The 27,259-nt window shown below is 37.8% G+C and overlaps 2 protein-coding genes across 4 annotated transcripts; both read right to left on the bottom strand.

Moving 5' to 3' along the window:
- Nucleotides 1-251: 251 nt before the first annotated feature.
- Nucleotides 252-17,214, bottom strand: PCNP (PEST proteolytic signal containing nuclear protein). Its single transcript, XM_080799952.1, has 5 exons — nt 17,043-17,214; nt 10,950-11,164; nt 7,652-7,726; nt 3,215-3,270; nt 252-2,061 (listed from the first exon to the last, which is right to left on the bottom strand). The coding sequence occupies exons 1-5, from the start codon at nt 17,167-17,169 to the stop codon at nt 1,935-1,937; spliced, it is 600 nt and encodes a 199-aa protein (XP_080656078.1). The 5' UTR covers nt 17,170-17,214; the 3' UTR covers nt 252-1,934.
- A 3,859-nt stretch (nt 17,215-21,073) lies between these two features.
- On the bottom strand, nt 21,074-25,958 carry TRMT10C (tRNA methyltransferase 10C, mitochondrial RNase P subunit). Of its 3 annotated transcripts, none has more exons than XM_080799930.1 (2): nt 25,779-25,958; nt 21,074-22,709 (listed from the first exon to the last, which is right to left on the bottom strand). In XM_080799930.1, exon 2 carries the CDS (start codon nt 22,698-22,700, stop codon nt 21,429-21,431), a length of 1,272 nt encoding a protein of 423 aa, XP_080656056.1. In that variant the 5' UTR covers nt 22,701-22,709; nt 25,779-25,958; the 3' UTR covers nt 21,074-21,428. The 3 variants fall into 3 exon arrangements, with proteins under 3 accessions (XP_080656056.1, XP_080656055.1, XP_080656057.1); XM_080799929.1 differs by having other exon boundaries at nt 25,785-25,958; XM_080799931.1 differs by having other exon boundaries at nt 25,649-25,914.
- Between the last annotated feature and the right edge of the window lie 1,301 nt (nt 25,959-27,259).

The raw sequence follows: 27,259 nt of genomic DNA, 5'->3' as shown, positions 1-27,259 counted from the left end.
CTTTGGCAGTGAAGGAGAGGGAGGATCTGGATTAAGTCTTTTCCAACCCCAGATACTATAATGCTATAGAACTATGTGCTAAGTTAGGTAGACTCCAATAATACTAATTTTAAATTTCTCATTACTTTGGCCAACAATCTGGGCAAGAGCAACAATCATAACATCTGGCTCTTCTTTTTTTATTAAAAAACAAAAAAAAAACACCCAAAAAACCCAGCAACAATTACATAGAATAGAAAATAAGAACACTATTGAGTTTGACAAATTTATTTGTATTTTAGTAAAGACATTCATCTCAGTCGTTTCTCTCCCATCTTGACCTTAGGTTAATATTTCACTTTAGTCAAGAAAAGAATAAGTAGGAGAGGGATGTTATTTTAACATAAGCAGTAAAATGGACAAAAGTGGAAAGTTTGCCTACATTAAAGCAAGTTAAATTCATGTATCTTGAGATATAATTAAATCATGTAAGAACTAATAGTTCTATATACATTTCCATTGTTTTACTTGGGGCTTACTCTAAACTTAAATGCAAATGAACAAAATGTTAGGAATATATACATACAGGCTGCTTCTCTGGAGTTATTACCTATTAAAAGAGCTCAGCAAGTAGTTACCACCAATAAAATAGTCTGAAGCTGCCTCCAAATTAAGCACTGCAGGAGTATTCAAAGAAATCATTATATTGTTTCTTTTATCTGTGACTAAGCTTTTAAAGATGTGTTTAACTGTCACATTAAAAAATAATTTATACAAAAATTTAAAAAAAACCCTACAATACATAGATCTAACAACATATATGTGGTCAAAGAATCCGCAAGATATGTTTAAAGATGCATTTTCTTTCTTTTTATCTTCGGTACCTAAAATGTGCTTTTGAGAGGCTACTGGTTAATATGTATACACTTCAAATAAACCATATTACTGTACTAAAATAAGAATTCTTGCATTAAGTTCAAATCAAATTTGCTTTCACAAGTTAGTAACTTAAGCGTAAACGAAGTTATAGAAAGTGCATCTTCCTCGTTTTCATCTTCATACAATGTTGTTTTTTGGTGTTTCTACCTTTTAAAAATAAAAACAGCCAAATATTTAAGTATTATGTACATTTAAATTTTTGGTGGTGGTTTGTATTTTAAAAGAAACAGCTTCCTTATGATTTGCCTCAAGATCTGGTGGAAATGCTTACAGGAACTAGCTAATAACAAAAACCAAGAGAAGCACATTCAAAATACTGATTTACTTTGGTAGCAAATGGTCTTTGAAGACTAATGAAGGTAGACAAGACCCATTAAAGTGAAGTGGGCTATTTCCAATACTCAACAATTTACATAAAATTAAAAAAAAATTTTTTTGAAGAGCTAAGCATCTGTACCAACTGATAGCAATGCAATATCTAGTTTACAATGACTTGAAACAAAACAAATGCCCATTAGGGAAAAAAAAAGCCGTATTTTAATTTTATCTAACGTACTTTTTTCAGTCATAGGCCAGTAACATTTTCTTCCCAATACAATACTCCCTCTCTATAAGGCTGTTCCTGGGAGCCAGACACTTTAGGTTAATAAGAGAGTTAAGAGTAATTGCTTGCAGGTTAATAGACGATAACTTTTTGCGTTCCTCTTAATGTGCTAACAGTTGTGTCTAAAAAAATATGCAATTCTTAGAAAGGTACCATTTCTGATTTTTTATTATCTGTAACCTTTGGAAACTAATCACATGAAACTACAAAATTAGCAAATGTCTTGAAATCTGTATATAAAACATAAATTACCTCTAATTTCAAACTCTCATTTATTAGTGTACCACTCAATCTTTAAAAAAAAAAAAAAAAAAAAAGGCGGCTCCAAAGATAGTCTTATACCATTCTTTAAAAAAGGAAACTGTTCCTTTTAACTTTACACCCACCCCACACCCCAATTTCAACACATCATTTAATTGTCTTGGTCATGGACATTTCCAAGATGAGATTTTATATTTCGCTCCCAGAGCTTCTGGTTATCAGAAAAACCATGCTTTCCTTTATTGAAGGAGTTTGGTCCTGCTGATGTTGGTGTATCCCTGTGTTAAAAGATAGGAAATTTATTTAAAAGTTACATAAAGCCTTTCGGGTCATGTTTTTAATTCATTCAAAACATATTTGTTTAGTACCTATTATGAACAGAGGCTGAGTATCACAAGCCCCTAGAGATTTTTTTTAAAAAAATCCTTTCTGTAGACCCAGTCCTAAAATTTCAGATTCAGTAGGTCTGAGGAGACCAGCGTGTTTAACACTTAAGGTGATTCTGACATATAGCTAAGGGTGGCAACCACAACAGTTTTTAAAACTGCTGCTTGAAACCCTTTAATAGGGTCATGAAATCAACTGATGGCTTGCCATCAGCATCTATAAAAAATGAAATAGAAAACACATAAAAAGGTTCATTGTCATTGTGGATTTATGTAATAGATTTGTTTCAATTTTACCTCTTTGATATGTTTTTAAATATATAAACCAACAAACTGGGTGTTTAAACTGGGTTACACGGTCAGATTTATTTCTTACTTTAGGTTCCAGTATGAAAGGAAAGTACGTAGACAGTCACTGGGACTGTTCCTATTTGAATCCTAGACCCCAAGTCTGATATGGATGCTTGCATATGAACCTGGTTCTCTGTGAGTTTATAATTTGGCAGAAATGGGGACAAACTATGGGTTTCTTTAAATCCGAACTTTCTTACTAGCCTTTAAGTTACCTATTTATGTATACAAAGACAAGAAAATGGGCATTATGTTAACTTGATATTAATGTTATTTCCATGACAAAAGAACCATGAGGGAAAATTAAAAATTAAAATACTTGTCTTATTTTGGTATTTGGCACCTTAATTACAAAGGAAAAAAGGGCAAGTACAATCAAGATTAAATGTAGAGAATAATATGACAGGTCAATGAGTGAAAGCCTTTTTTTTAATACTGAAAAAACTTAAATTTTAGATCAGAAACATTTCTCACATATATCTGAAGAAAATACAGATTATATGTATTTGAAAAGAAATATCCTTAAAATTATTATTTTTTCATAAGGTACTCAATTTCCCTTTCCAGGAGAGAAAATAGGATCACTGATAGCTCAGAAAACAAAACCGTTTTGTCCAAATATGCAAGAAAAGCCTAAACACTAAAGTTCATTTTAAAAGATCATTCTTTACAGTTTTTATAAACAAATATATACCTTCCAATATTCTTCATCCTCATCTTTGCTTCTGGAGGCATTTCCTCTGGCTCACTCTGGAGGAAAAAAAAAAATGATGATATATTACAGGTTTATTAAATTCACTTGATTACTAATAATACTAAATTTGGTATTGAAGTCTTCTAGCATTTTCAATACTATAAATTTTGGTAAAAGGAGAAAAGTATTTATCTTAACTACATTTTAAAAAGAAACCCACGATCTTCAAGTGTGCTGACTCTGCATAAATAGACCTCCTAGAACTCAAACCATTTGTTTACTATGCAGTATACATTGTGCTAAGTGCTTTAATATGCACTCTTTTAAACCCCTAACAATCCTCAGGGCACTGGGTGGCTCAGTTCACTGAGCATCCATCCAACTCTTGGTTTCAGTCTGGGTCTTGATCTCAGGGTGGTGGAATCAAGCCCTCAGTTCCAGGGTTCCACACTGGGGGGTGGGGGTGTAGTTGGCTTGGGGATTCTCTTCCTCTGCCCCTCCCCTGACTTGTGCATGTGTCAGCTCACTTGCACTCACTCTCTCTCTCAAATAAATCTTTAAAAGAAAAACAAAAAAAACCCTAATAATCCTACTAGGTAAGGATAATTATCATCATTTGCATTTTAAAGTGAGGTAAACAAGGTTAATTTGTCCAAAGTTAAAAAGCTAATAAATAGCAAAACAGCTGGATGCCAAAGGAAAGATTCTTGGGGCACCAGGGTGGCTCAAGTCACGATCTCGGGGTCCTGAGATGGAGCAGCCACCTTCCCCCACCCCCCATCGGGCTCCCAGCTCAGCAGGAAGCCTGCTTCTTCCTCTCACACTCCCCCTACTTGTGTTCCCTCTATCCCTGTCTCTCTGTCAAATAAATTAAAAAAAAAAAAAAAAAGTGTTCCAAGCAAAGATTCTTAACAATTTTATGGTATTGCTCCTTCTAAAAATGTCTCTTTTACTAAAAAAGTATCTTTAAAGGTCATTCTTTCCATACTTCTAAAGATGTTAAAAAGATACATGATAAGTTAAATTCATTATAGGTCTATTTTTATGTATGAATTTTACTGGTGAGCTTCTTTTTATTTTTAAGTAGGTACCACGACTGACATGGGGCTTTAACTCATGACCCTGAGATCAAGAATTACATACATGCATGGGCTACCAACTGAGCCAGCCAGGAACCCCTAAATATTCTTTTTAAAAAGAGTATCCTTAAGATCTGGACTAAAGGAGTTTCTCCTGGTCAAATCTGAGACAATTTGGGCATTACTGCCTATTGAATAAAGAATCCACAAACCTACACTTACATAAATAAGGGAAAGCTCTTCCTTACAGGAAGAGACAATAAATGTGAAAGAGGTAAAACAATGAGAAAAATCACCATTTGGCAAACATTCATAATAACGGATTCTGGCAGGAATCATCAATGGATGCTAACACTCATGGGAGTGTTTAAAAAATTATGTATTTTCATGTATCCTTTCTTTTAATTAAAGATTTATTTCTAGGTAATCTCTATACCCAACTTGGAGCTCAAACTTAACACCGAGATCAAGAGTCGTCCTACTAACTTAGCCAGCCAGGCGCCCCATAAATTTTAATTTTTAATTTTTTTTTTTTTTTTTAATTTTAAGTAGGCTCCACACCCAACACAGAGCCTGAACTCACAATCCTGAGATCAAGAGTCATGGGTTCTATCGACTGAGTCAGCCAGGCAACAACCACGTATTCTTTCTTTCTTTTTTCTCACAGAGAGAGACACAGCAAGAGAGGGAGGGAACACAAACAGGGGGAGTGGAAGAGGGAGAAGCAGGGTTTCTGCTGAGCAGGGAGCCTTATGTAGGGTTGGATCCTAGGAACACAACCCTAGCCGAAGGCAGATGCCTAAGGACTGAACCACCCAGGTACCCCACCCCCCATGTATTCTTTAAGCATATCCCCAAAGATAAATTTTAGTAACAAAAGGTAAAACAGTAATTTGAAAAGTACAGAAACCTGCCAGACATGACTTTAACCAAATGATCAAAGTTGACACTGTCAGTAATGGGACATATTGACATATGCTCCCTGATATGATACAGTAAGAACTTGGCATCACCTCTGTGGTATTCCTGCCAAAGTAAGTAATATGAATCTAATCATGAGGAAACATCACACAAATTCAATCTAAGGGACATTTTACAAAATAACTGCCCTGAACTTTTCAAAAACGTTAATGCCATAAAACAGAAAGACCCAAGAATTGTCCAAATTAAAGGAGACTAAGGAGACCACAACTAAAAATATATTTTTAAATTTCAAAATTAATTAAATGGATGCCCTCATTTTCCAACATACTTTAGGCTGATATATATTCAAGGTTACTTAACTTTATTCTGCAGAAAAAGGAAAAACCATGCACACATTCTTTTATCTAAGAGACAAGTTAAAGTTTATATCCTTCACCACCAATTTGTTAATTTCTCCATTTGCAGAATGGAAATAACTACATCACATGATTCACAGGAATATATGGAAGATAAAGTTACGGGAAAAGATGTCCAAACTGTTAGGTGTTCAAAGCCAGTACTATGATGCAGAAGCTTTTCCAGCCTCTCTTCTTTTGCATATGCTGTTCCCTTCTTCCTCTAATGTCCTTCCCTCATACATTCTATACATACCAAAAAGCTACCTAGTCTCTTAAGAATAATAGAGATAACAGAAAACATTAAATACTATTAAATTTGTATTTTTCAAACTTTTTTTGAGGGGGGTGAAATACTCTTTTCCTCAATAAAATCTTATTTGGGTCCCTAAGTATCAAACAGATTAAAGAATAGCTACAAGTGAAAAAGAGGACAGTAGACTAGAGTCATGCTTGTTAGGGATCACCTAACACCACAGGAGCTCCTGAGACATTTCCACAGAATCCCAGAACTCTGAGTAGTAGTTTAAAAATATATCATTTAAACTGAGCCTTCATTTTATAGCTGAAAAACTAAGGCTCCTAAAGGTGAAGTGACTTATTCACAGGCTTTCCACTGGTTAGTAACTAGACAAGACAGGAAAAGAATCCACGTCTTCCCATTGCCAGTCTAGCAGTCATGGTCTTTCCATGCTGTTGCATCTAGTTACTCAGACTCTCTTCCTTCCCCAAATTTCCACACCACTTTATGTTTTCAGATACTTTTGATTTTTATTTTGTACTATTTTATGCCCTGCTAGTCTGAATTCCTAGAGGAACATGTCTGATTTATCTTTATAATCTCACTGTGCCTAGCATACAGAAATCACGCCAATGTGTACAATGAGTAAGTCCAAAGAACACATTGATAACCACAGTAATTCTTTACCTGATTTGGGCTCCAATCACTCCATAGTCATCCTTGCCCAAACCTCTCCACAGAAATCTCCAGTCCAGTCAAATGCAGCTGCTATGTATTTACTGCTCTTAAAACTCTTAGCTTATAAAAGTAGTCCTAGGTTTGTCACCACACTGCCTAATGTTTTGGTATCCAACTCCTATTTCTTCTCTATATATTCTTCCCAATCACTTCAGTCTACAGTATGCTTCTCAGAATGTATTAATTCTTAACCATACTGCTTTTGGGAGCAATTGCTCATGTACCCTGTTAATACTTAACTGTTATACAACGGGGTCACATTTTAAGTGGGGGTTAGTTTCTAAAGTCAGAAACAAAAGAGAAAAATCAGTCAAAATGATGCTTAACATTCCACATTATATGTTATTGATAAGCATTAAGAGAGGGACACTGTGAGAGGCATAAAGAAACGAGGACTGCCTAAGGGAACAGCAGGTACGCAACTCATGCTCACTCTGGAACACCTGCTTATTGAATAGAATTCTAGCAGAATCACCTGCACTATTTGCTATTCTTCTTGGGGATACCAGAAGAAAGCATTACAGCTGCCTTTTCAAAGCTGAATACATGCACAATGTCACCACTGAAGACTCCAACTATAGATTTATTAAAGACAGCAGGATTTAATTTCTGTTTTTGGACCCTATATATTTCCTAGCACATATGTGTACTACTATTGTTCATAATAAGCATTTGTTTATTTGATTCTTTTTTTTTTTTTAAAGTAGGCTCCATGCCCAGTGTGGGGCTCAAACTCATGAATGTAAGATCAAGACCTGAGCCAAGATCAAGAGTCAGACACTTAACCAACTGAGCCACCCAGAAGCCCTTGTTGATTTGACTCTTAACCTGACTGCTCCCAAAGGCAGTATTTTAAATAATCCTACAACAAAATAAAATCAATAGAAATATGCAGATTTTGTAGGCATCACACACACACACACACTCTCAACACACACAAAACTATTCAGAATTACAAAGAAAATTCACTAGTACCATTAATACAACCTATAATCAGCCACTAACATCTTCCTTGAAGAACTGGTTAAAGTAAAATAAACAAAACTAGTTGTTGACTTACATCTTCATCTTCATTAAAAGCTGCTGCTACTGAAAGGGTTTTTGGAGCAAGCGTTGGAACAGTTTCTTTAGGCTTCTGAAGAAGAAACACATTAAGAAGTATCACATAATGTTAAAAAAAAGTATCATATAATGTTTATTCAGGCATGCTTTACGATACAAATAACTTATTTTCAAAGACTCGATTTTATGTTTTCATAGAAACCTATAGTAAAGAACTTCAAAAAAACTTCAAAGAAATCCATTTTTTGTTTTTAAAAATCTGGTTATCAATGGGTAGCTTTATCTCTATTAATTATATGTCCATTTATTTTCATCCTGTAAAACATTTTCTAGTCAGGATATAGAGTATCGTTTAGCTAAGGGATACCTGGAAAAGGTAACAGAAAATGATTAGTAGTATTTTACCACAGTAACAAAAAATGAAGTGCAGTGTGCCTTGAGAACATAAGACACCAAGACTCATCTCTCTACTGGTTAGCTTTCTGCCCTGTAGCCTATAAACGTGGTTCTCGTCTATCTAACCTAAGTTTCTGAGTTCAGTTGTCCACACTATCTTCATCCTCTCATCATCCATTTTGTCTTCAAACAACTGCAATCTGGTTTCCTCTCATTGCCCCATGGCTTCTCACCTAGAATTGGGTGACCTTGGTTCTATAGGGTCACCAATAACCAGTGCCACCACTTTTGACTCTAATCACCAGCTACTTTTTGAAACACTCTTACCTTGACTTCTCTGACAATGCTTTTTAGAGGCTATTCTAATTCTCAGATCTTTTGTTGCCTCTTTATTTCCTCCTGATCCCCCCTTAAATGACAGACACCCCAGATTCCGTCCTTAGGGATTTTTCCTTTCCTTCTCTGTACTTCGCTAGTCAACTCCATTCACTCCCATAGTTTTAACTACCAAATCCTATGTCTGCCCCAAATAGGATGCAACATGCCTACTGGATAGCTCAAATTAGAGCCCCAATGGGTACTTTAGTTTCACAATGTTCTAAGTACCCAAGCCAGAAAACATTTTCCTCAACTTGCATTCAATTGTAAAATCTTGTTGTTTAAATCTCTATCTGAAAGACCTACATCTCCCCTGCATTCCCATCAACTACTGACACTTAAGGCCCCTTAGCATTACTTGCCTCAACTACTGTTAGAAATACCATCTCCCCACCTTCTGTGTTTCCTCCCTCTAATCCTCTATAATGCTACCAGAATGATTATTTCTAAAATGAAAATCTGTGTTGGGGCACCTGGGTGGCTCAGTGGGTTAAAGCCTCTGCCTTCGGCTCAGGTCATGATCCCAGGGTCCTGGGATCGAGCCCCGCATTGGGCTCTCTGCTCAGCGGGGAGCCTGCTTCCCCCTCTCTCTCTGTCTGCCTCTCTGCCTACTTGTGATCTCTGTCAAATAAATAAATTTAAAAAAAAATGAAAATCTGTGTTGTTTACATAGCTCTGCTAGAACCTAAATAAAACAAAACTATATTATGTAAGTCCTTTATGATTCCGTTCTGTGGTCTTATTTGGGGGGCTTTCTACCCCTACATCTGGATACCACTTTCCAACTACAATTTCCTGAAGGGCTTCACATCTAAACTGCTTTTGCACAAAATTCCTTTTTATCTGAGATGCCCTTTGCCTCCTGTCTACAGTTAAACCTAACTCAAACATCACCTCATCAGTGAAATCTTCTCTGATCTACTGAAACAAAATGAAGCACTCTTTCTTCTAGAACACAAATGTTTTATAAATGTTTGCTTTTGAAGGAATAAAAATGTTAACTTGGAGATTATGCATAGAGACTCTAGAAATATTCTTTACTCTTTTAAATACGTCAGGTGTTTGATGTACATACAACAGATGACACAAGTAAGTGCCTGTTGATCAACTGCCTTTTCATATCATATAATCAAAAGCAATAGTTTCAACTATTTTTTGTATCTTAAAACTCACTTCCCCAAGATGACCCTGTTTATAATAAAGTTTACCTGATAAAAACAGGTTTTTGTTTTCCAAAAATTTAAAAGGTTTAAAGGTTTACTGAATAGGCTTTATCAAACAAAATCCTCCTATCTAAAATGATCAGCGATTACTAAATCATGTTAATGCTTTAGAAAAAGTAGGGATTTGGATATCTAATTTAGGGGTGTGCTGACCACAGAAAAATCTGTTATCAAAAGTAACATCCATATGAAGGTGTATATGAGAATACATGTTTAATGACTATCAAAAAAATCCTGCAAATATTTATGTAGTTGGTCTATGCAACTTCATTAAAAAAAGACTGAACAGAAAGAATCACTCAAATAGGAAGAAAGGTCATGAAGTAATGAAGTTAAAAGCTGTATATCTTTTGTCCAGAATCAATTTCTTAAAGAAAGGAAGAAAATAAAGGCAAAACAACAAAGGGTGGGAGTAGGAGTTCTGAGAAATGGTAGCTCTTTTAAAATTAGAAGTGTAACTCAAACACACTGACTCTGGCAGAAACCTGATCCACACTATATCTTTAAGATCTTTGAATGAAACATCAAACACACAAATAAAGCTATATGCATCTGGCAAATGAACATTAATTTTCACAGAACAGATATGAATAAACAATTCAAAAGCAATAATCCTAATAATTTCAGGATTATTCTCCTTATACAAGAATGTAACTATTTTATAAAGCTAACAATAATACACTAAGTATTTTTTTCTTAAAGATCTATGTGGTTGGAACATAGGAAATTGTCACTTTTGTAGGTCAGAAATAGTCAAATCTAGAAACTTCATGTTTCAATATAGTATTTCAAAACTTTACAGATACTCCATGGTTAACAATTATTATTTCAAGTTTTATATTTAAAACAAAGACTCAAAGTTGATCTATCATAGGACAACATGGCTCAATGTCCATTTGTAGCTCCAAAGTAATAGGAAATTCTTATTAAGTAATACCTCACTAGTACTGATTTCTACAGATATTATTTTTAATATTTGCAGAATTGAAAGGTAAGAAAAATAAACAAATTCTTTCTGAAAATATTTTTCAGAAGTTTTTGCTCAATTTGGAAAAATTCTAAGCTGTTACTTTATAAATCATATATTCCTTATGTAGTTACTACTTCTCCTATTCCAAACCTTTTTAAAAAAAAGTTTTCTTGAGTTATAATATATCCACACCATTCTTGAATGTAGAGCTAGTTCACGCACTAATGTACCTTTTTAGACTCAATTTACCATAATCCCCTATAAGCAGGTTCCTGAAACAAATTTTTAAGTCCCATTTTGAACATCATACAGGTAAAATAACAACTCACACTTGATCCAAGTTTGATGGATATGGCTGAGGCTTTCTTTGTCGTCTGACTACCTATGGCAAATCCAAACTTGGAGATCTTTGTAGGTTTTGTTGGGAGGTCTGCAGCTTCTTCTTCAGCTGATCGCTTCTCAGCGCTGCGACTGGAACTTTCCCCTCCATTACTGGAAGAAACAGTCTTAGTTTTCACAGGTTTTTCTGCTTCTTCTTCAGGTCCTGGTGAAGTCGAAACAACTTACCAAGATGAGCTATTTTTACTGAGCAGATTGATGGGAGCAGCAACCTCAAAAATCATCGTTATAAGGAAGATACCTCTGCAGTTGTCACCTACTGACCCAACAGTCTCTTCCACTGTTTGTTAGAGTATACAGCAGGAACTGAGATTGTGTGGCAGTAGAAGAGGCTCCCATGAATTAACTAGCATAAAATACAGAGCAATTTAAAATTATAAACACAGAGTTCACAAAATCTAAGACCCTTCAACTAAACACTATTATAAAAGTTATATAATTAATCATTTGTGGGATTTTGCTTTTTAGAAATTAAGGTCTGTAAGTTCTTCTACACAAACTAGGTTGTGAGCAACTAGTCACATCACAGAATAATACATTTGATTAATAAATTCTGACATTCTTCAATTACGTACTACTAGTTATACAAAATACCTAGTTATGAATGGCTTATTACCAGAACTACAATGTTAATACAGCCTGGAGTAAGTTTCTTGAGTGATGTGCTCCTCACGTACCTCTCACACAATTTTTAGAGCTGAAAAGGAAACTGAAGGAAGACATCAAGTCATTCCCTCTTATGTGATTTAATTCTACTCTGAAACCTTAATTATCACCTATTTTAACAATCATGTTTAGGTTTACACACTCCTTTTTCTCAAGAAAGAAAGATGAGTTCATTAAAATTTCAAATAAAGCCATACATACGTAAATTTGGAATACAAGATGGTTTTCGGTGATTTTGCTTGTATTTGTATTAATCAGTGACAAAATAAGTTAGCATCTTGAGTATCTTTGGTCTTTTACACTAGAAAGCTATTTAAGAACATATTGAATGGTAAGACAGAAATATGGTTGACTAAAAATTTTATTTTATTTCCCCAATTCGCCCTATAGAATGTTTTCTGCTACACTAAACAGTTTATTTATGAAGAGAAGATGCTCTAAGCAATAGCCCTGACAACAGTTAACAGGATAAACAACTAGAAGGGGGGAAAAATGCAAAATCAAACACAAATAGATGGACAAATAACAGATTAAAAAATCCAGAAGTGATAGCTCTCAATCTGTATAATTTTGGAATGATGAGGTCTCTAGATTAATAAGCACTTTGAACAGAACATCTGATTTTGTTTAGAGGAAAGATAACAGAACTCTTTATTCCCTTTGGAAGGGGGTGAAAGCTGTAATAAAATGTAGGGGAGGAATTAAGCAGGATTAGAGGTTTTGGGATTTCCTTAGGAGACAAAGATAGCACTGGAATGGTTGCTGGAAGTGCCATTTACTTATTTAAATATGCAATTACAAAAGCACTTGAAGGATGTAAGATCAATATTTAATAGTTGAAATACAGAAATCAATTTAGAATTTCTAGGGGCACCGGGAAGGCTCAGTAGGTTAAGTGTTTGCCTTAAGCTCAGGTCATGATCTCAGGGTCCTGGGATCTAGTCGCATTGGGCTCCCTGCTCAGTGCGGAGTCTGCTTCCCCCTCTCCCTCTGACCCCCCACCCATGGTCTCTCTCTCAAATAAACAAATAAAATCTTTAAAAAAGTTAATTTAGAATTTCTTAAAAAAAAAAAGACTGTATTATGCCAACATTAGTGTTTTCAAAGCCTAAGTTTAGAACTAAAAGCAGTATTTTAAATTTTATTCTGCATTATATTTACAGTTTTAATCAAGTATGAGTTTTACTGTAGAACCTAAACAATGATAACTATTTCTTTGTGACTAAAATTGAAAATGCAGTCTCTATATAGGGGAACACATAAAAACATATAGAAAATGCACTGCATTTACATAAAGAAACAATCTATACACTAAGGAACAAGTTTTGTGCAAACACAAACTCTGAAAAACATCAAAACAAAGAGCATAAAGAACATTCAGTCTTGACTGCAGTATACTCTGTTCTCTGAACTGTGACCTAAGAGATACACATAATTAGTCAAGATTTCCAGTTCTTTAAAAAAAAAACACAAAAAAACCTATTTTTTCCTAATTCTAGGTCTCCTTTTACCCAGAAAATAATTCTGGAACAAAGAATCTAAAAAACTAAAGCATAAATAATAAACAAAGCAAAGAACATTAATCTCATTATAATGTTAATACCATTAAGAGTGACAACTGGCTGAGTTAGTATGTGATAATATATGGAACATAATACTATCTGCCCAATCACATGATGCTAAAGAGAAAATTTCTATAGACACTGCTGTAGAAAAGGCAGCATGAACAGGGGAGTTGGGAAAACTACCACTAATTAAGTAATCAAATGGAAGCAATTCAATTTTATTCACATTGCTTTCCTGTCACCTTAAGAGGTAATCTATGAAGATCACCCACATCTCAGGTCCGTTCTGGAAATGGAACATACTATGTCTAACAGCTTATTTCTAAACATGACTAATTCCAGGGATGCCTGGGTGGCTCAGTCAGTTAAGTGTCTGCCTGTGGCTCAGATCATGATCCTAGGTCCTGGAATTGAATCCTGCATGGGGCTCCTTGTTCAGTGGGGAGTCTGCTTCTCCCTCTGCCTGCCCCTTCTCCTGCTTGTGCACTCTCTCTCTGATAAAAGAACAAAATCTTAAAAAATAATAACAAATAAATAAACATGACTGATTCCAGATCCAGCAAATTATTTTTGGTCGTAGTAAATAACTGGCTATGTTCAACTCTAAAGAAGTTTGTTGGGGTTTCATTTTTTTTTTTTTAAAGCCACTGTAAATACACAACAGCTTTGAAAATATCCACACTTCAGAGAAGAGATGAGGGAAAAAGGAGTGAAGGAAGAAGGTGGGTGTACTATTAGTACTCATTATTTAGCCTTAAAGGGCTCAATGTGTCAGATGGATTGGAGCTTTTATTTTATCTTTAGGTAATCCTCCTCTAACAATTATGTAATAAAATACACAAAATACTTAGGAAATAAAGCAAATGGAGTAAGCAATGAAAATGGAAAAGTGTGACAGCCAAATCTACATTATCAATGTGACTGTTATTACAGATTCTACAAGTCTATATAGAGTTCATTAGAAAGTTATTTCAACCTAATGTGAACTTTGAAATAAATCACTAAATATGAACCTTAATTTCTAGGTACATTAGAGTGTTTTTATTTTTTTTAAAGACTTTTATTTATTTATTTGACAGATAGAGAGAGATAGCAAGAGAGGGAACACAAGCAGGGGGGAGTAGGAGAGGGAGAAGCAGGCTTCCCGCCAAGCAGGGAGCCTGATGTGGGGCTTCATCCCAGAACCCTGGGATCATGACCTGGGCCGAAGGCAGACGCTTAACTACTAAGCCACTCAGGCACCCCTAAAGTGTTTTTCTTTAAATACAACATGTACTACACTTTAGCATTTGGGGCTTTTAATCAAGAACTGTTGTTTTCAATTTATTTAATGGGATCTTTGTATTTTGGACCATGGGAAATAAAATTTTTAGATGACCATGGATTAGCAATGTAAAAATTCTTGGCAACATGGCTTATATTTTAAAGAATGAGTAAATACATAATCAGTTTTCTAAAAATAAGAGAATCACAATTTATAGCAAAACATGCATAAAATTATATAAATGTACTAGATTCTTCATCAAGGAATATTTTAATAAAAGGGATTTTTATCTAGTTTGCATTCACTCTGAGCTAACAAAGTGTGTAGTTAATGTGAAATCAAATGACACATGGTAGTAGCATTTTTTTTCTTTTCCATTGAGTAGCAGGAGAGGAAAGGTGGCCCTTGGAGGACAAAGTTACCTTACTTAAAAAAAAAAAAAAAAAAAAGTACCTAATAAGAAAGTTTAAGTCCATAAGGATATATCCTTCATGATCCATTTGTATTCAGCTTAAATGAGAACATATTCAAGACCCTCCTAGTGGCTGGCATAATGTCACTTTCATTAAAGTAGTTCTCAGATAGCTTAAAATAGCACAAGATGGTCATGATTTTGACATGGACAGTTTTCTAAGATTTCTGTTTCAATGAGCCACAAAAATGTAGCTGAAGAGAGAATAAAAATCTGCCCAAAGCCTTATCTTTAGCATTATCCTCCTCTTCAGGGTGAGAACAAGTTCAAGTACATAGCTTCTCTTACTGACATAAATTCATTCATAACTACTTACAAAAAGTTACACTCCCAATTTACTGGACTGTTCAACAGGAGCTAAAAATCAACTCAGTAAGACCCTAAGACAAACTTGAGAGTGTTTCAAAATAGTGCCAACTTGCCACAAACTTAGCAATTCAGCAAATCCACAGTATTACATGTTTTTATCTGACATTCAAAATCGATTTATATGCAACAGCACTATCTTCTTGTTAAGGCAGGCACACTGAAGGCATATTACGACAAAGTTATGAAGGGACTACTTATTTTAAATCACCACCAAGGATACCATAATTTTTTATATCATCCAAGTTAACTTTATACTACCACCCGGCATACAAAAACATGCTACAATAGAAACATCAACATTCATACTAGAGTTAATTACCCCTAACTGAAAGGGTGATGGATGAATTACACAGTCCAGTTATGCTGCCACTTAAGGTACATTTTGCTAACACATTAAACACATCTTCAATACTCTCAAGACACTTAAGAAGCTATTCTACAAAGTTAAAAGATAGTCTGAAAGCCAGTTAAGATTCTTTCTTTAGGTTACAGATCTTTGGTTTTCCTCAAACTATTAGTTTTTTATCATTTTACTCAATAATACCCCAGATGATTTTTGAGGGGAAAAAACCAACCCTAATGAGATACTACTATACGGTTTAAATTGCTGTTTAATTAAGTAACTGAACGTTACGTTTTTCTGTTTTTGTTCCCAAGGCAATTCACATTAAACGTCATGTTAGTAACGTCCTAATAACTGCCTTCATATGCAATTAATCTTCGATATTTTCTCAAACTAAATAATTTCAGGTATAAGATTTGAGGGAGTCAGAATAGAGAATAATACTTAAAACGTTCTAAAAAGATATGATGATCACCTCGCACGTGTTAAGTTACTTGCCTTGTTGCGACAAATGGGGGTGGGGGCCTGGAGAGATGCTTCTTTCCCCTTATGCACAAGGCCCAAATTTACGGGGGTGGAGGACACAGAATGAAGATAAGCTATAACCTGAGTTCGCATCGTAACAAAATACAGGAAAAGTCACACTAGCCTATTAAGCCACTTAAATATCTGTCATGAGGTTAGCTATCAACAGCCTAACTCAGAAAAAGCAGACACTTTAAAGGCAATCAAACCCTAACCCTAGACCCCGCAGTTTAAACAAGCGGGTAGGCAAAGGCATTCTTTTCCTCCATCTCGACCCATCCCGTTACAGGGTCAGTATTCAGCTTGAAAATAAAAGGCCGAGGTCCACCTCTTCGGCGAAAAGGGAGAAGCCAAGTAACTCCTAGGTGTAACTTAGAAGCCAGCACCGTCGGAAACTCGGCCTGCGGCCAGTTCCTGCAGCCACTGCTCGGTGACTCCCACTGTGTGTGTGCGCGTGTGTGTTTTGTGTGCTGTGCGTCTCCGGTGTGGCGGTAGCGGCTCCTGCACTGCCGCTACCGGTCCCACCCCGAGTTCCGTCCCCCTTTCTGGTACCCATATCCCTTCTCCTCGGAAGCAGGGCCTCCGGTGGGGCCAGCAGGTGACGGACAGTGGCCGGCTCTCCCCCGGCAAGGAGGCGATGTGGGCCCGGATCCCAGAGGGCCGCGCCGGGCGTGCCCGGGTCTCGTCTGGGCCCAGCACCTGGCCGGGTGAGCGCCAGATGCGCCCATTCTCGCCCCCTTCCTACACCCCCCACCCCGGGGACCTCAAAGAAAGGCCCAGAGTATCCCACGCAGCCCGCAACGCTGGGGTTGTGTTCACCTCCGGCGGCTCCAGCTCGCTGCGGTTTCTCAGGCTTCTCCTCTCCCGCCTTCCCGTCCGCCATTTTCCCCGCCGCGGCCTCCCCTGCAGCCACGCCAAGGACGTCACGGCCCCGCCCAGCAACCATTGAGTTTCGGAGCTAGCCAGCGAGGCAGCAGCGTAGAGCGGCCCTGGAAAGTGGAAAGAGGCCATTTTGGAAACGGAAGTGAATGTGACATCATCTGCGAGTCGCCTTTGAACGAAGAGCGGGGAGGGTTGGGCTGCGTGTTTATGGGGGCCTGGTTAGGGCTAGAGTTTACTTAGGATTTTATGGTCCAGAGAAGTGGGGGAGATATGGGGGCACCACTCTGCAAACGTTAGTGGAATCTTGTAAGGTTTCTGTAGACCAGGGTGTGACTACAGCTAAAGCGAGCCGGCTTATTCATTCTGGTCTTTCTGGATCTCCTGTGTTTTCTTTAAAAAAAAAAAAAAAAAAAGGAAGGCTGTGAGGGCTCCTGGCTGGCTTAGAAGAGCGTAGGGCTGATCTCGGGGTCCTGAGTGCCAGCCCCATGTTGGGTGTAGAGATTACTTACATATATAAAACTTAAAAAAACCAACAACCTTAAAACACAACATTTATGGTGCGCCCTCTTATGTCATCTTGCTTAATCCCTGCAACAATCCAATGCAGAATCATCCTCTTTTTTAATTAGCTATGAGAATTGAGGCCAAAGAGAGTAATTTGTCTAAAGTCACGTAGCCAAATGGTAAGTCTACTTTTTATGTAGGTCGTAATTGTTCTATCAAGTTAAACTGGGTGGCTCAGTCGCTGAGGTCATGATCCTAGGGTCTTAAAGCAGATCGCACAACCAGCTCCTTGCTCAGCAGGGAACCTTCTTCTTCTACTTCCCCTGCTTGTGTGCTCGCTCGCTCTGACAAATAAATAAATAAAGTCTTTAAAAGAGAGAAGTTACTTCATTAAGATTAGAGGCATTTCCACCTTAGAAAACTTTAGTGAATCCCTAGGGTTTGCAGAATGAGGTCCCAGTGTTATATTGGGCCTTAGCCTAACTTTCTAGACTCATCTTCCCTTTCTCCCTATATTTATACTACTCTCTTGCCATATGAGGTCAATTCCTTGCCTAGAGGCCTGGAGTTTCTGGGTTTGCCCTATATTAAAAGGTGAGTGTTAACAGAAATTAGTCTTAAGAAGGGACGCTTGGGTGGCTCAGTCAGTTAAACATGTGCCTTCAGCTTAGGTCATGATCTCGGGTTCCTGGGATCCAGCCCCTCATCAGGGTCCTTGCTCAGCGGGGAGCCTGCTTCTCCCTCTGCCTGCTGCTCCCCCTGCCTAAGCTCTCTCTCACGCTATCTCTGTAGAATCTTTTTTTTTTTTTTTTTTTTTTTTTTTTTTTTTTTTAGATTTTTTTACTTATTTATTTGACAGACAGAAATCACAAGTAGGCAGAGAGGCAGGCAGAGAGAGAGGGGGAAGCAGGCTCCCTGCAGAGCAGAGAGCCTGATGTGGGGCTCGATCCCAGGACGCTGGGATCATGACCTGAGCTGAAGGCAGAGGCTTTAACCCACCGAGCCACCCAGGCGCCCCAGAATCTTAAAAATTCTAAATCATTTGAATTCTAGTAATTCAAAATCTTAAAAAAAAAATTACCTCCAAATTAGGTAACTAGCTAATATTTACTTAGCATTTAGGTGCCAGACTCCCTATTGTTTTCTATGAGTCAAGAACTATTTCTAATCTCCTTTTCACAGACGAGGAAAACTGAAATTTCAAGCAATTAAGCAATTTAGGCATCAGAGCCTACAGTGGAGCTGGAACCCAGAGAGTAGGGCTAGGACTTGGGAGATCAGTAAGGTGCCCTAAAAGCCTTGTTTTCCTCACTCTATGTGCCAGTCCTGCCAGGCAATCCTAAACCGTGTTCTTAAGTACTATGCTGTTTTATCTTCATTGTATTGCAAATGGCTCAAGTATTAGCACCTTACCACTTAGTTCAGTCAAAGGTTGAAATTCATTCATATCATACTTGCCAATTCTAAGTTTACATATCACTTTGTCAAGGCCCTTCCTAATCGCACCCATGAGTTTAGGTTAGGCATCCATTGTTTTTCCATTGCACTTCATACTTGCCTTATTATAGAGTGCATAATTTATACGTTGAAAGCCAGGACTTTAAAGTCAGACAAATCTTTTGAATTCTGAGACTACACTTAAAGGCTGAGTTTTGAGTAAATTTTCCTTATCTGTAAAAAAAAGGTACTATTAGGCAACTCAGTTATAAGCACTATAAGAGTTTAGTATAATACATCATAATAAAAGTGTAATAGTTGTTTAAATAATTCATGTAAACTACATATTGCTTGGTAGAGTAGGTACTTAGTAGTATTCGGGAAAAGATTAAATCCTGCTTTAAGAAATGTATTGGATTGCATCTCTCATGTTAATTTCCAGTTCAGAAACTAGGTAGAAGTAATTGGCTATCCATCTCTATTTCCTATGTTTTCAAAAAACTTAACAGTGCAGGTAGTCTATAATGAACATTTCCTAAACTTCTTTTCTTAGGAAAGAAGTACACATATTCTCAAGTATAGTAGGACTTATTAGGTAGCAAGCGGCAGAAACCCAAAAACTGGCTTAGGCAAAAAAGGGGAATTTATTAGAGGAATTACCAGGGTGTTGCATGAAGTTTAAACAACCAATGAATGCTAAAGGCAAATCTATAGCTGGACCTCAAGGATAACTGGAAGCAGGGATTTAAACAGCTCCAAAAGTTGGTCTTACTTTTATATGTAAGCTTCACTTCCTCTTATATAGTCTGTCTTCCTTCATAAAAAGGAACGCCACCATCAATTCCGAGCTTCCTGTCTGTCGAAGTCCACCATCAATCACAGTGACACAGATTTAGTTCTCAAATCCAAAAATCCTAGAAAGGGTTGTGACTGGCCTATCTTAAAGTCAGATGCCCATCTCTAAGTTTGAGTGAGGTATCTCCTTAGGGATAATCAGCTGTGGCCAGGACAAGGTCTGTAAAAATATGGCAGGTTCCACTCAAATCACACAGCTGGAGAAAAGGAAGTTTTTCCTATAAAAGGAAAGCTGAGGCACCGAGGTGGCTGTCAGTTAAGCGTCTGACTTCAGCTCTGGTCATGAACTCAGGGTCCTGGGATGGAGTCCCTGATCCAGCCTCCTGCTCAGCAAGGGGTCAGCTTGTGCCTCTGCTTCCCTGCCCCCCCCCCCCCGCTTATTCTCTGTCTCAAATAAATAAAAATCTTGGGGGGAGGGGAGGAAAGGAAAGCTCTCTATACTGCAATAGGGAAGTGCTATATGTAAGTCATCAAGTAAACCCCCTTTTTCTTCCTAAGAGGACACGGAATGAATTCCATCCCCCCAAACCCATTTCTCATAATATAAGCAAATTCAATGACATGTCAAGGGATGTCTTAACCTTTTGTTTAACCAAGATTCGGTTAAACAAACTTCAGTGCCTATGACATGCCCAAAACTGTACCAAATGTCACTTTGAACCACCACCTGAAGTTTAAAATCTCTTCTGTAACAATATTTGATAAAAAGGTAGTTGTTGACATTGCTAAAAGAACAAGAAGGAAAATGGAGTGCCTGAGTGGCTGTCAGTTAAGTGGCTGACTCTCAATTTCTGCTCAGGTCATGATCTCAGGGTCCTGGGACTGAGCCTGCATCAGGGGCCTCTGCCCTCAGCGGGGAATCAGCTTGAGGATTCTCTCTTTGCCTTACCCCCTGCTTAAGTAAATATATCTAGGGGGATTAAAAAAAAAAAGGAGAAATACCTGGGTGTCTCAATTGGTGAAACATCTGCCTTTGGCTTAGGTCATAATCCTGGAGTCCTAGGATGAAAGTCCCTCACTGGGCTCCCTGCTGAGCAAGGAGCCTGCTTGTCCTTCTTCCTCTACCCCCAGCCCCTGTTCATGCACAGTCTCTCCCTCTCTCTCGAATAAATAAAATCTAAAAAAGGAAATGGAGTCTGAGACTCAGAAATATTCACAAAAAAGCTGCAGCAATGGTACAATTCTTTTACTGGGCTCAACAAACTTGGACAATACTTTTTACTAAAATTATTAAGTTTATTGTTATATTAAGTAAAATATATTTCCAAAGTTTTGCAGAAATTTCATTAATTGGGGAAAAACACTTCAGTTAGTTTGGAAGGACAACCTTTAAAAGAACAGAACAAGTAAATTCCATTCAGGAAGAAACAGACCAGTAGAATTGTACTTTCACTCCATTTTCCACTCCATTTTTCTTCCAGTTTTATTGAGAAATAATTGACATTCATTACAGTATAAGTTTAGGCACACAGTATCGTAGTTTGATTTACATATATTGTGATCATTTATTTAAGTTATCAAATTTTCTCATTTAAGCCACCTTTTCCGTGTGTGTATATTTAGAGAGCCTTTTGGAGATGAATTAAAGGTCTTTGACTTCTTCAATCTGTTTACAAACTCTTGAGAATGCTGAGAAATCTCCAGACAACCACTGTATTTTCTTCTAGGAACAAACTTTAGAGCCTCTTCCCAACTACCAGTGTTTTTCAGACATAACAAAATACGCATCATTTGATCTAAGGTGAGATTTTTGGTACCAGTATCCCACTGTAAATATCTATCTAATGGAAGGCATTCTGTTGCCAGCTTCAGCCGTTTTGCCTTGGCTAGGGACGTGCCTGTCTGCATAGCCTTATCAACAAAAGATCCCACTATATAAATTTTGTCATGCTTGAAAGTAGTCATAACATTAGGAGAATCTGCAGTTAAATAAATAAGACTATCCTTTGGGAATAAATCTACATGAGACTTTTCTGTTGCTGTTAAAAGCAATTTGTCCCATTTTTCTCCGTAACGTTTAACTAACTCTTTATGATAAGCACCATCTATTTTAAGATTGCAGAAATAAAGATGGAAAGGATCAACATCTCTTCTGTTACATCCTTCACTTTCTAGAAGTTGGGAAACAGTATTTTGGAGTTCTTTTGGTTTCATGTAATTATCATAATCCATGTCAAAAACCAAAGGTTGTCCAAACTGCATGGCCTGAGCACCTTTCCAGCCCATGGCAATGTCCATATTCCTATCCCAAAGTCGTAGAAATAGAAAGTTTTGCTGTTTATCTTCCTTAGTGGTTTCTAACAATTGCTCTCTTATTGCTTTTTCCCTTGTTGCTGCTTTCATTTCCTTTTTTATTTGATTAGCTTTTTTCTTTTTTTCCTTAATATATAAATATTTTAAGTATTTTTTTTTTGATGATTTAGAAACACATTCCATAGCAGTTTTGAGTTCTTCTTCACTGATGTGTTCTGGTACTTCTTTGCCAAGCAATCGCCACATCTCAATTAACTCCCTGATGGCAGCTAGAGGATCTTCATCCTTGCTGCTTGAGACTGGTGAAACATCTTTTTCTTGCACACTAGATTTCATTGTAAGTTTCCACCCATCCAATCCCAGCTGTTCAGGAGATGATGTACTCTCCTTTTTAGGATAGGACACCCCTGGTATTTTGGAAGACATGTATCGCTGTAGAATGGCTGAACATAAAACGCTTCTCTTCCTAGGAATGGTCAATGGCACCAAATATCTGGCACAAGATCTTAAGGTGATACTACCACTCATTTTGAGGAAAATAGGCATGTAAGACCCCTATAAGAGAAGCAAAATGTAACGGAGTTAGACAAACATTTTTTAAACCTGTCAACTAATTATACAAGTATAAATTTGAGACACCAAAAAGCAATTGATATTTTTTAAAAGATTTTATTTATTTATTTGACAGAGAGAGAACAAGTAGGCAGAGAGGCAGGCGGGGAGGTGGGGGGGTGGCAGGAAGCAGGCTCCCCGCTGAGCAGAGAGCCCGATTCGGGGCTCGATCCCAGGACCCTGGGATCATGACCTGAGCCGAAGGCAGAGGCTTTAACCCACTGAACCACCCAGGTGCCCCTGGGTTCTTATTTTTGACATAAATTTCACTATTGCTTTAGGAAAAAGAATACCTTGAAGAAAGATCCCTTTTAGATTCGTATCTAGGGGCCCAGAATATCAACATTACTGGATAACAAAGTAATGTTCTGCTGATAGGGTTGAGATCATGATGCTATTTCTTCTCCATTCTACTCTAAGTCCAGATACAGACCCAAACACAAGCTCCTTAACATAAGCAACACACAAAGACAGTAAGACAAAAGGCAGAAAAGTTATAGGGTACGGACCTGCTGTATCAATGCTCTCATGTTTTCAAAACAGAAATGGACAAAGATTTATTGATTTAAAAACAAAACAAAATAGGGGTGCCTGGGTGCCTTAGTCAGTTAAATTGCTCCCTTTAGCTCGGAACATGATTTCATGGATCCTGGGACTGAGCCCCATATGGGGTTCCCTGCTCAGCAGGGAGTCAGTTTCCCCCCTCTACCTCCCCACCCCTATTCACACTATCTCCCAGATAAATAAATCTTTAAAAACAAGAAAATAGACCTCTTTTCACCAGTTCAGAGTTTATTTTGTAGCAAATAATGTTACTACCAAACAAAATGTCCCAAATTAGGGCAAATATATATAAGCTCCACAATTTTATCCTAAAGGTCTGGACATCCACAAAACAATGATGTTTTAAAATGTGAAACTAGTACAGGATTTGAAGGAAGGAAAAAAAAAAGGAAATCAACTTTTTACAAAATGCAACTGAAATACTTGAAATATTCCTTCTTCCCCCTGCTTTATTTAACAACTCTGCATGCTTCTTAGTGTGGTTCTCTAAGCTGTGCCCTGATGCTCACATGTCTTCCCCTCCTTTAAAAGCAGATGTGCCTCTGAATTCTGTCTTTGCCACCACCACCCCCATTTTCCCCCCAGTCTAAAATTCTCCATGTGAGGTCTGATCTATCTCTGTGGCTTCACCACCATGCATCAGAAGAAACACTTCAAATGCAACATATTAACATAATTGCTCTCCCTTCCCTTCCCAATCTGCTTTACCTTCCACATGGTTTCAGGGATGGACACTGCCATGCATCCATTTGCTGATGCCAGAAACTGGGGGTCATTTTATTACCACCCTCTCTCACAACCACCATATCTAATCTATTTGAATTACATTCACTTTACTTTCTAAATACATCTTGAATCCATTAATTTCTTTTGAACCCCATTATCTTAATAGTATCCCCTAGCCTCCTGATTTGCTCGGTCTCATCTCTAAGCCATTGGGAGCTGGTACAAATCTAATTAATGCACTTGTATGGTCCCCAATGTGAACTTTTTAAAAAAGTATTTTATTTATTTATTTGACAGAGAGAGACACAGCGAGAGAGGGAACACAGGCAGGGGGAGTGGGAGAGGGAGAAGCAGGCTCCCACCAAGTAGGGAGCCTGATGGCAGGCTCGATCCCAGAGTCTGGGATCACGACCTGAACCAAGGCAGATGGCTTAATGACTGAGCCACCCTGGTGCCTCCTCAATGTGAACTTTTAAATCCACTGCTGCCAGGTTAAATTCCAAACTTATACACATGGCTTTTAAAGTTTTCCACAAAATCATCTTTTGCTTACCTCTTCAGATACATCTTTAGCTATTCTTCACCTCAATCTTTAGATCAAGTATTCCTCCTACTAGTTCTTATAACAACCTCTACCTATCAATCACAATATTTGTGATAGGTTACTTATTTGCCTGACTAATGGTAAACTCTATCAGGTTACTTATTTGCCTGACTAATGGTAAACTCTATCAGGACAAGGACCATTTATATTAACACTGAACCCAGTGCTCAGCAGTTTACGGCTCACAGGAATCACTGAAGTATTTTTCGAATAAATATCCTGGACCAATGCTTTTCACGTTTAAAATATGTTCAGACACCTTTGGAAAAAAAAAAAAAAGAAAAGAAAAGAACAAAGTTTGGGGGAGGCAGCTGGTTAGCTCAGTTGGTAGAACGTGTGACTCTTGATCTGAAGGAGAGGGTGTCCTGAGTTTAAGCCCCATAGTGGGTATAGAGCTTACTTTAAAAATTTCTCTTAAAAGTTTGTTATTGTTTTGCTTTTTAAGTAATTTCTGCACCCAATGTGGGCTCAAACTCAAGTCCACAAGATCAAGAGACCCATGCTCTTCCGACTAACCCAGCCAGGTGCCCCATCTTCAGACACCTCTTAAAGAAAAAACAGTTTAAGGCACCTGGGTGTCTCAGTCGCATAAGTGTCTATCTTGGGCTTAGGTCACGATCCCAGGTCCCGGAATCCAGTCCCACATCAGAATCCCAGCTCAGCGGGGAGTCTGCTTCTCCCTCTGACCCTCCCTCATCTCGTGCTCCCACTCGCTCTCAATCTCTCCGAAATAAATAAAATCTTAAAAGCTTTTTTTAAAAATAAAGAAAGAATAAACAATTTAGACTTCCTGAGATATGATAATTAACGGGGAGTTCTCAGCCCCAATATGAGAAATATGATTTCAGAAACGAGTCTTTGGAATTTTGTCTTTGTAACCGGTAAAGATTTTTTTAGGATATCATAAAAATGAAACTCAAATTTTAAAACAAACAAGTATATCATTTTTTGTAAACACTGCTCTTCTTCCAGGGACTGTACTACTTACAGTTTAAAAATCGCTGGGCTTCCCCTTATCTGTGAGCCTTCTTGGCGCACGTGCTCCACTAAGCCCATCTTCGAAAGGTTTCCGCGTCCTCCCACCTCAACACACACAATTAAGATGCCAAGAAACATACCCATACCAGGAGTGCAGAGACAGTGGCTCCCACTGGTGTCAACCGCAGGGACGCACACAGGACGCAGTAGCCCGCGGTGAAGCGCTACGCAAGAAACCGCACCTCACGCAACAACGCTGGTCGGTTTAGTTTCCGTACCTTGCGGGTCAGCCGTGGCCGGAAATCCCGCCCACTCTCTCCGGCGCTTGCCTATGACGTCAGGCCACTAGGGGGAAGCTCTCCAGCCGGAAAAGCGGTGCTGTTGTGGAGAATGCTGGCTGCTGCTTTGGGGCCGTGCTAGCTAGGGACCATCTTGACTGGTGTGTTCTTGTAGCTGGTTTAATTGGGTTACACCACTATTTTAAAAATTTCTGTTCCTCTTCTCTTAACTTACTCTCTACTTGGTACACGTATTTATCAGCATTTACTCACGCAGTGCTAAAATAAAATGATGTTTTCACAAGTCTCACTCAACTTTAAAACTGCTTGATGCAAGACTTAAACGTATGAAACTTTGTGACCAGTTTGTCACCAGCACCTGGCACAATGCAGGGGACACGAAATATCTCTCACTCCCCTTAGCTCACTTGTTAATTTTAATGTGAAAATGAAATTAAGCCACACACTGCAAATTAGTGGCCTTTGGGGCAAAGTCCAGTCTGCAGGTGCTTTGTTTAGGCAAAACATTTTCAAGTGTTTTAATTTAGTTGTCACTATTAAATCATTAGAGCCAACATCATTCACTGGGGAAAGGACAGTCTTTTTCAAGGAATGGTGGTGAACAAAGTTGGACCCTTAACCTTAACTCAAAATGGATCAAAATCTTCAACATAAAAGTCAAAACTATAAAACTCTTAGAAGGAAACATAGGGGAGAATTACATGACATTGGATTTGGGAATGATTTCTTGTATATGACCCCAAAACCACAAGCAACAGAAGAAAACAAAGACATTTTGTACAAATTAAAAACTTTGTATGTCAGGGGACACTACTGAGAGAGTAACAGATTTGGAAGATGATTAAGAAGTAAAAATGATAGAATTTGGTGATTGGTGTTTGGGGTAGAAGAAGTCAATATTCTACTTTGAGCATTGGGACAGACAGTAATTAGTAGTGTGGGGAATGGGGAAAAGGAGTAGACAGGATGAGGGAAGAGTTGGTGAGAGCAATTTTAGACATAATGACTGAGCTCCCTTCAAAGTCAGATGATGTCTCCTTTACAATATATGGCAGTTGGCTGCATGGGTCTAGAGTTAAGGAGAAAGGGAATGAACCAAACCTAGAGATTTGAGAGCTATGAAAGAGACTCTGAAACCAGTGTCTGTGAAACCATGTGGGTGGAAAAGATTACCCAGTGTCTGGGTAAAGAGGAAGAGTCAGCAAAGGATACTGAAAATGAGCAGCTAGAGATACAGTGGTAAAATAATCAGAATATGACAGAAGCTGAGGGAAGAGTGTTTCAAAGAAGAGTGACCCAAGAGGTTTCAAATGGGCCAACTA

Source organism: Martes martes, assembly GCF_963455335.1.
Source record: "Martes martes genome assembly, chromosome: 1".
NCBI lineage: Eukaryota > Metazoa > Chordata > Mammalia > Carnivora > Mustelidae > Martes > Martes martes.
This window is presented reverse-complemented; position numbering and strand designations above follow the sequence as displayed.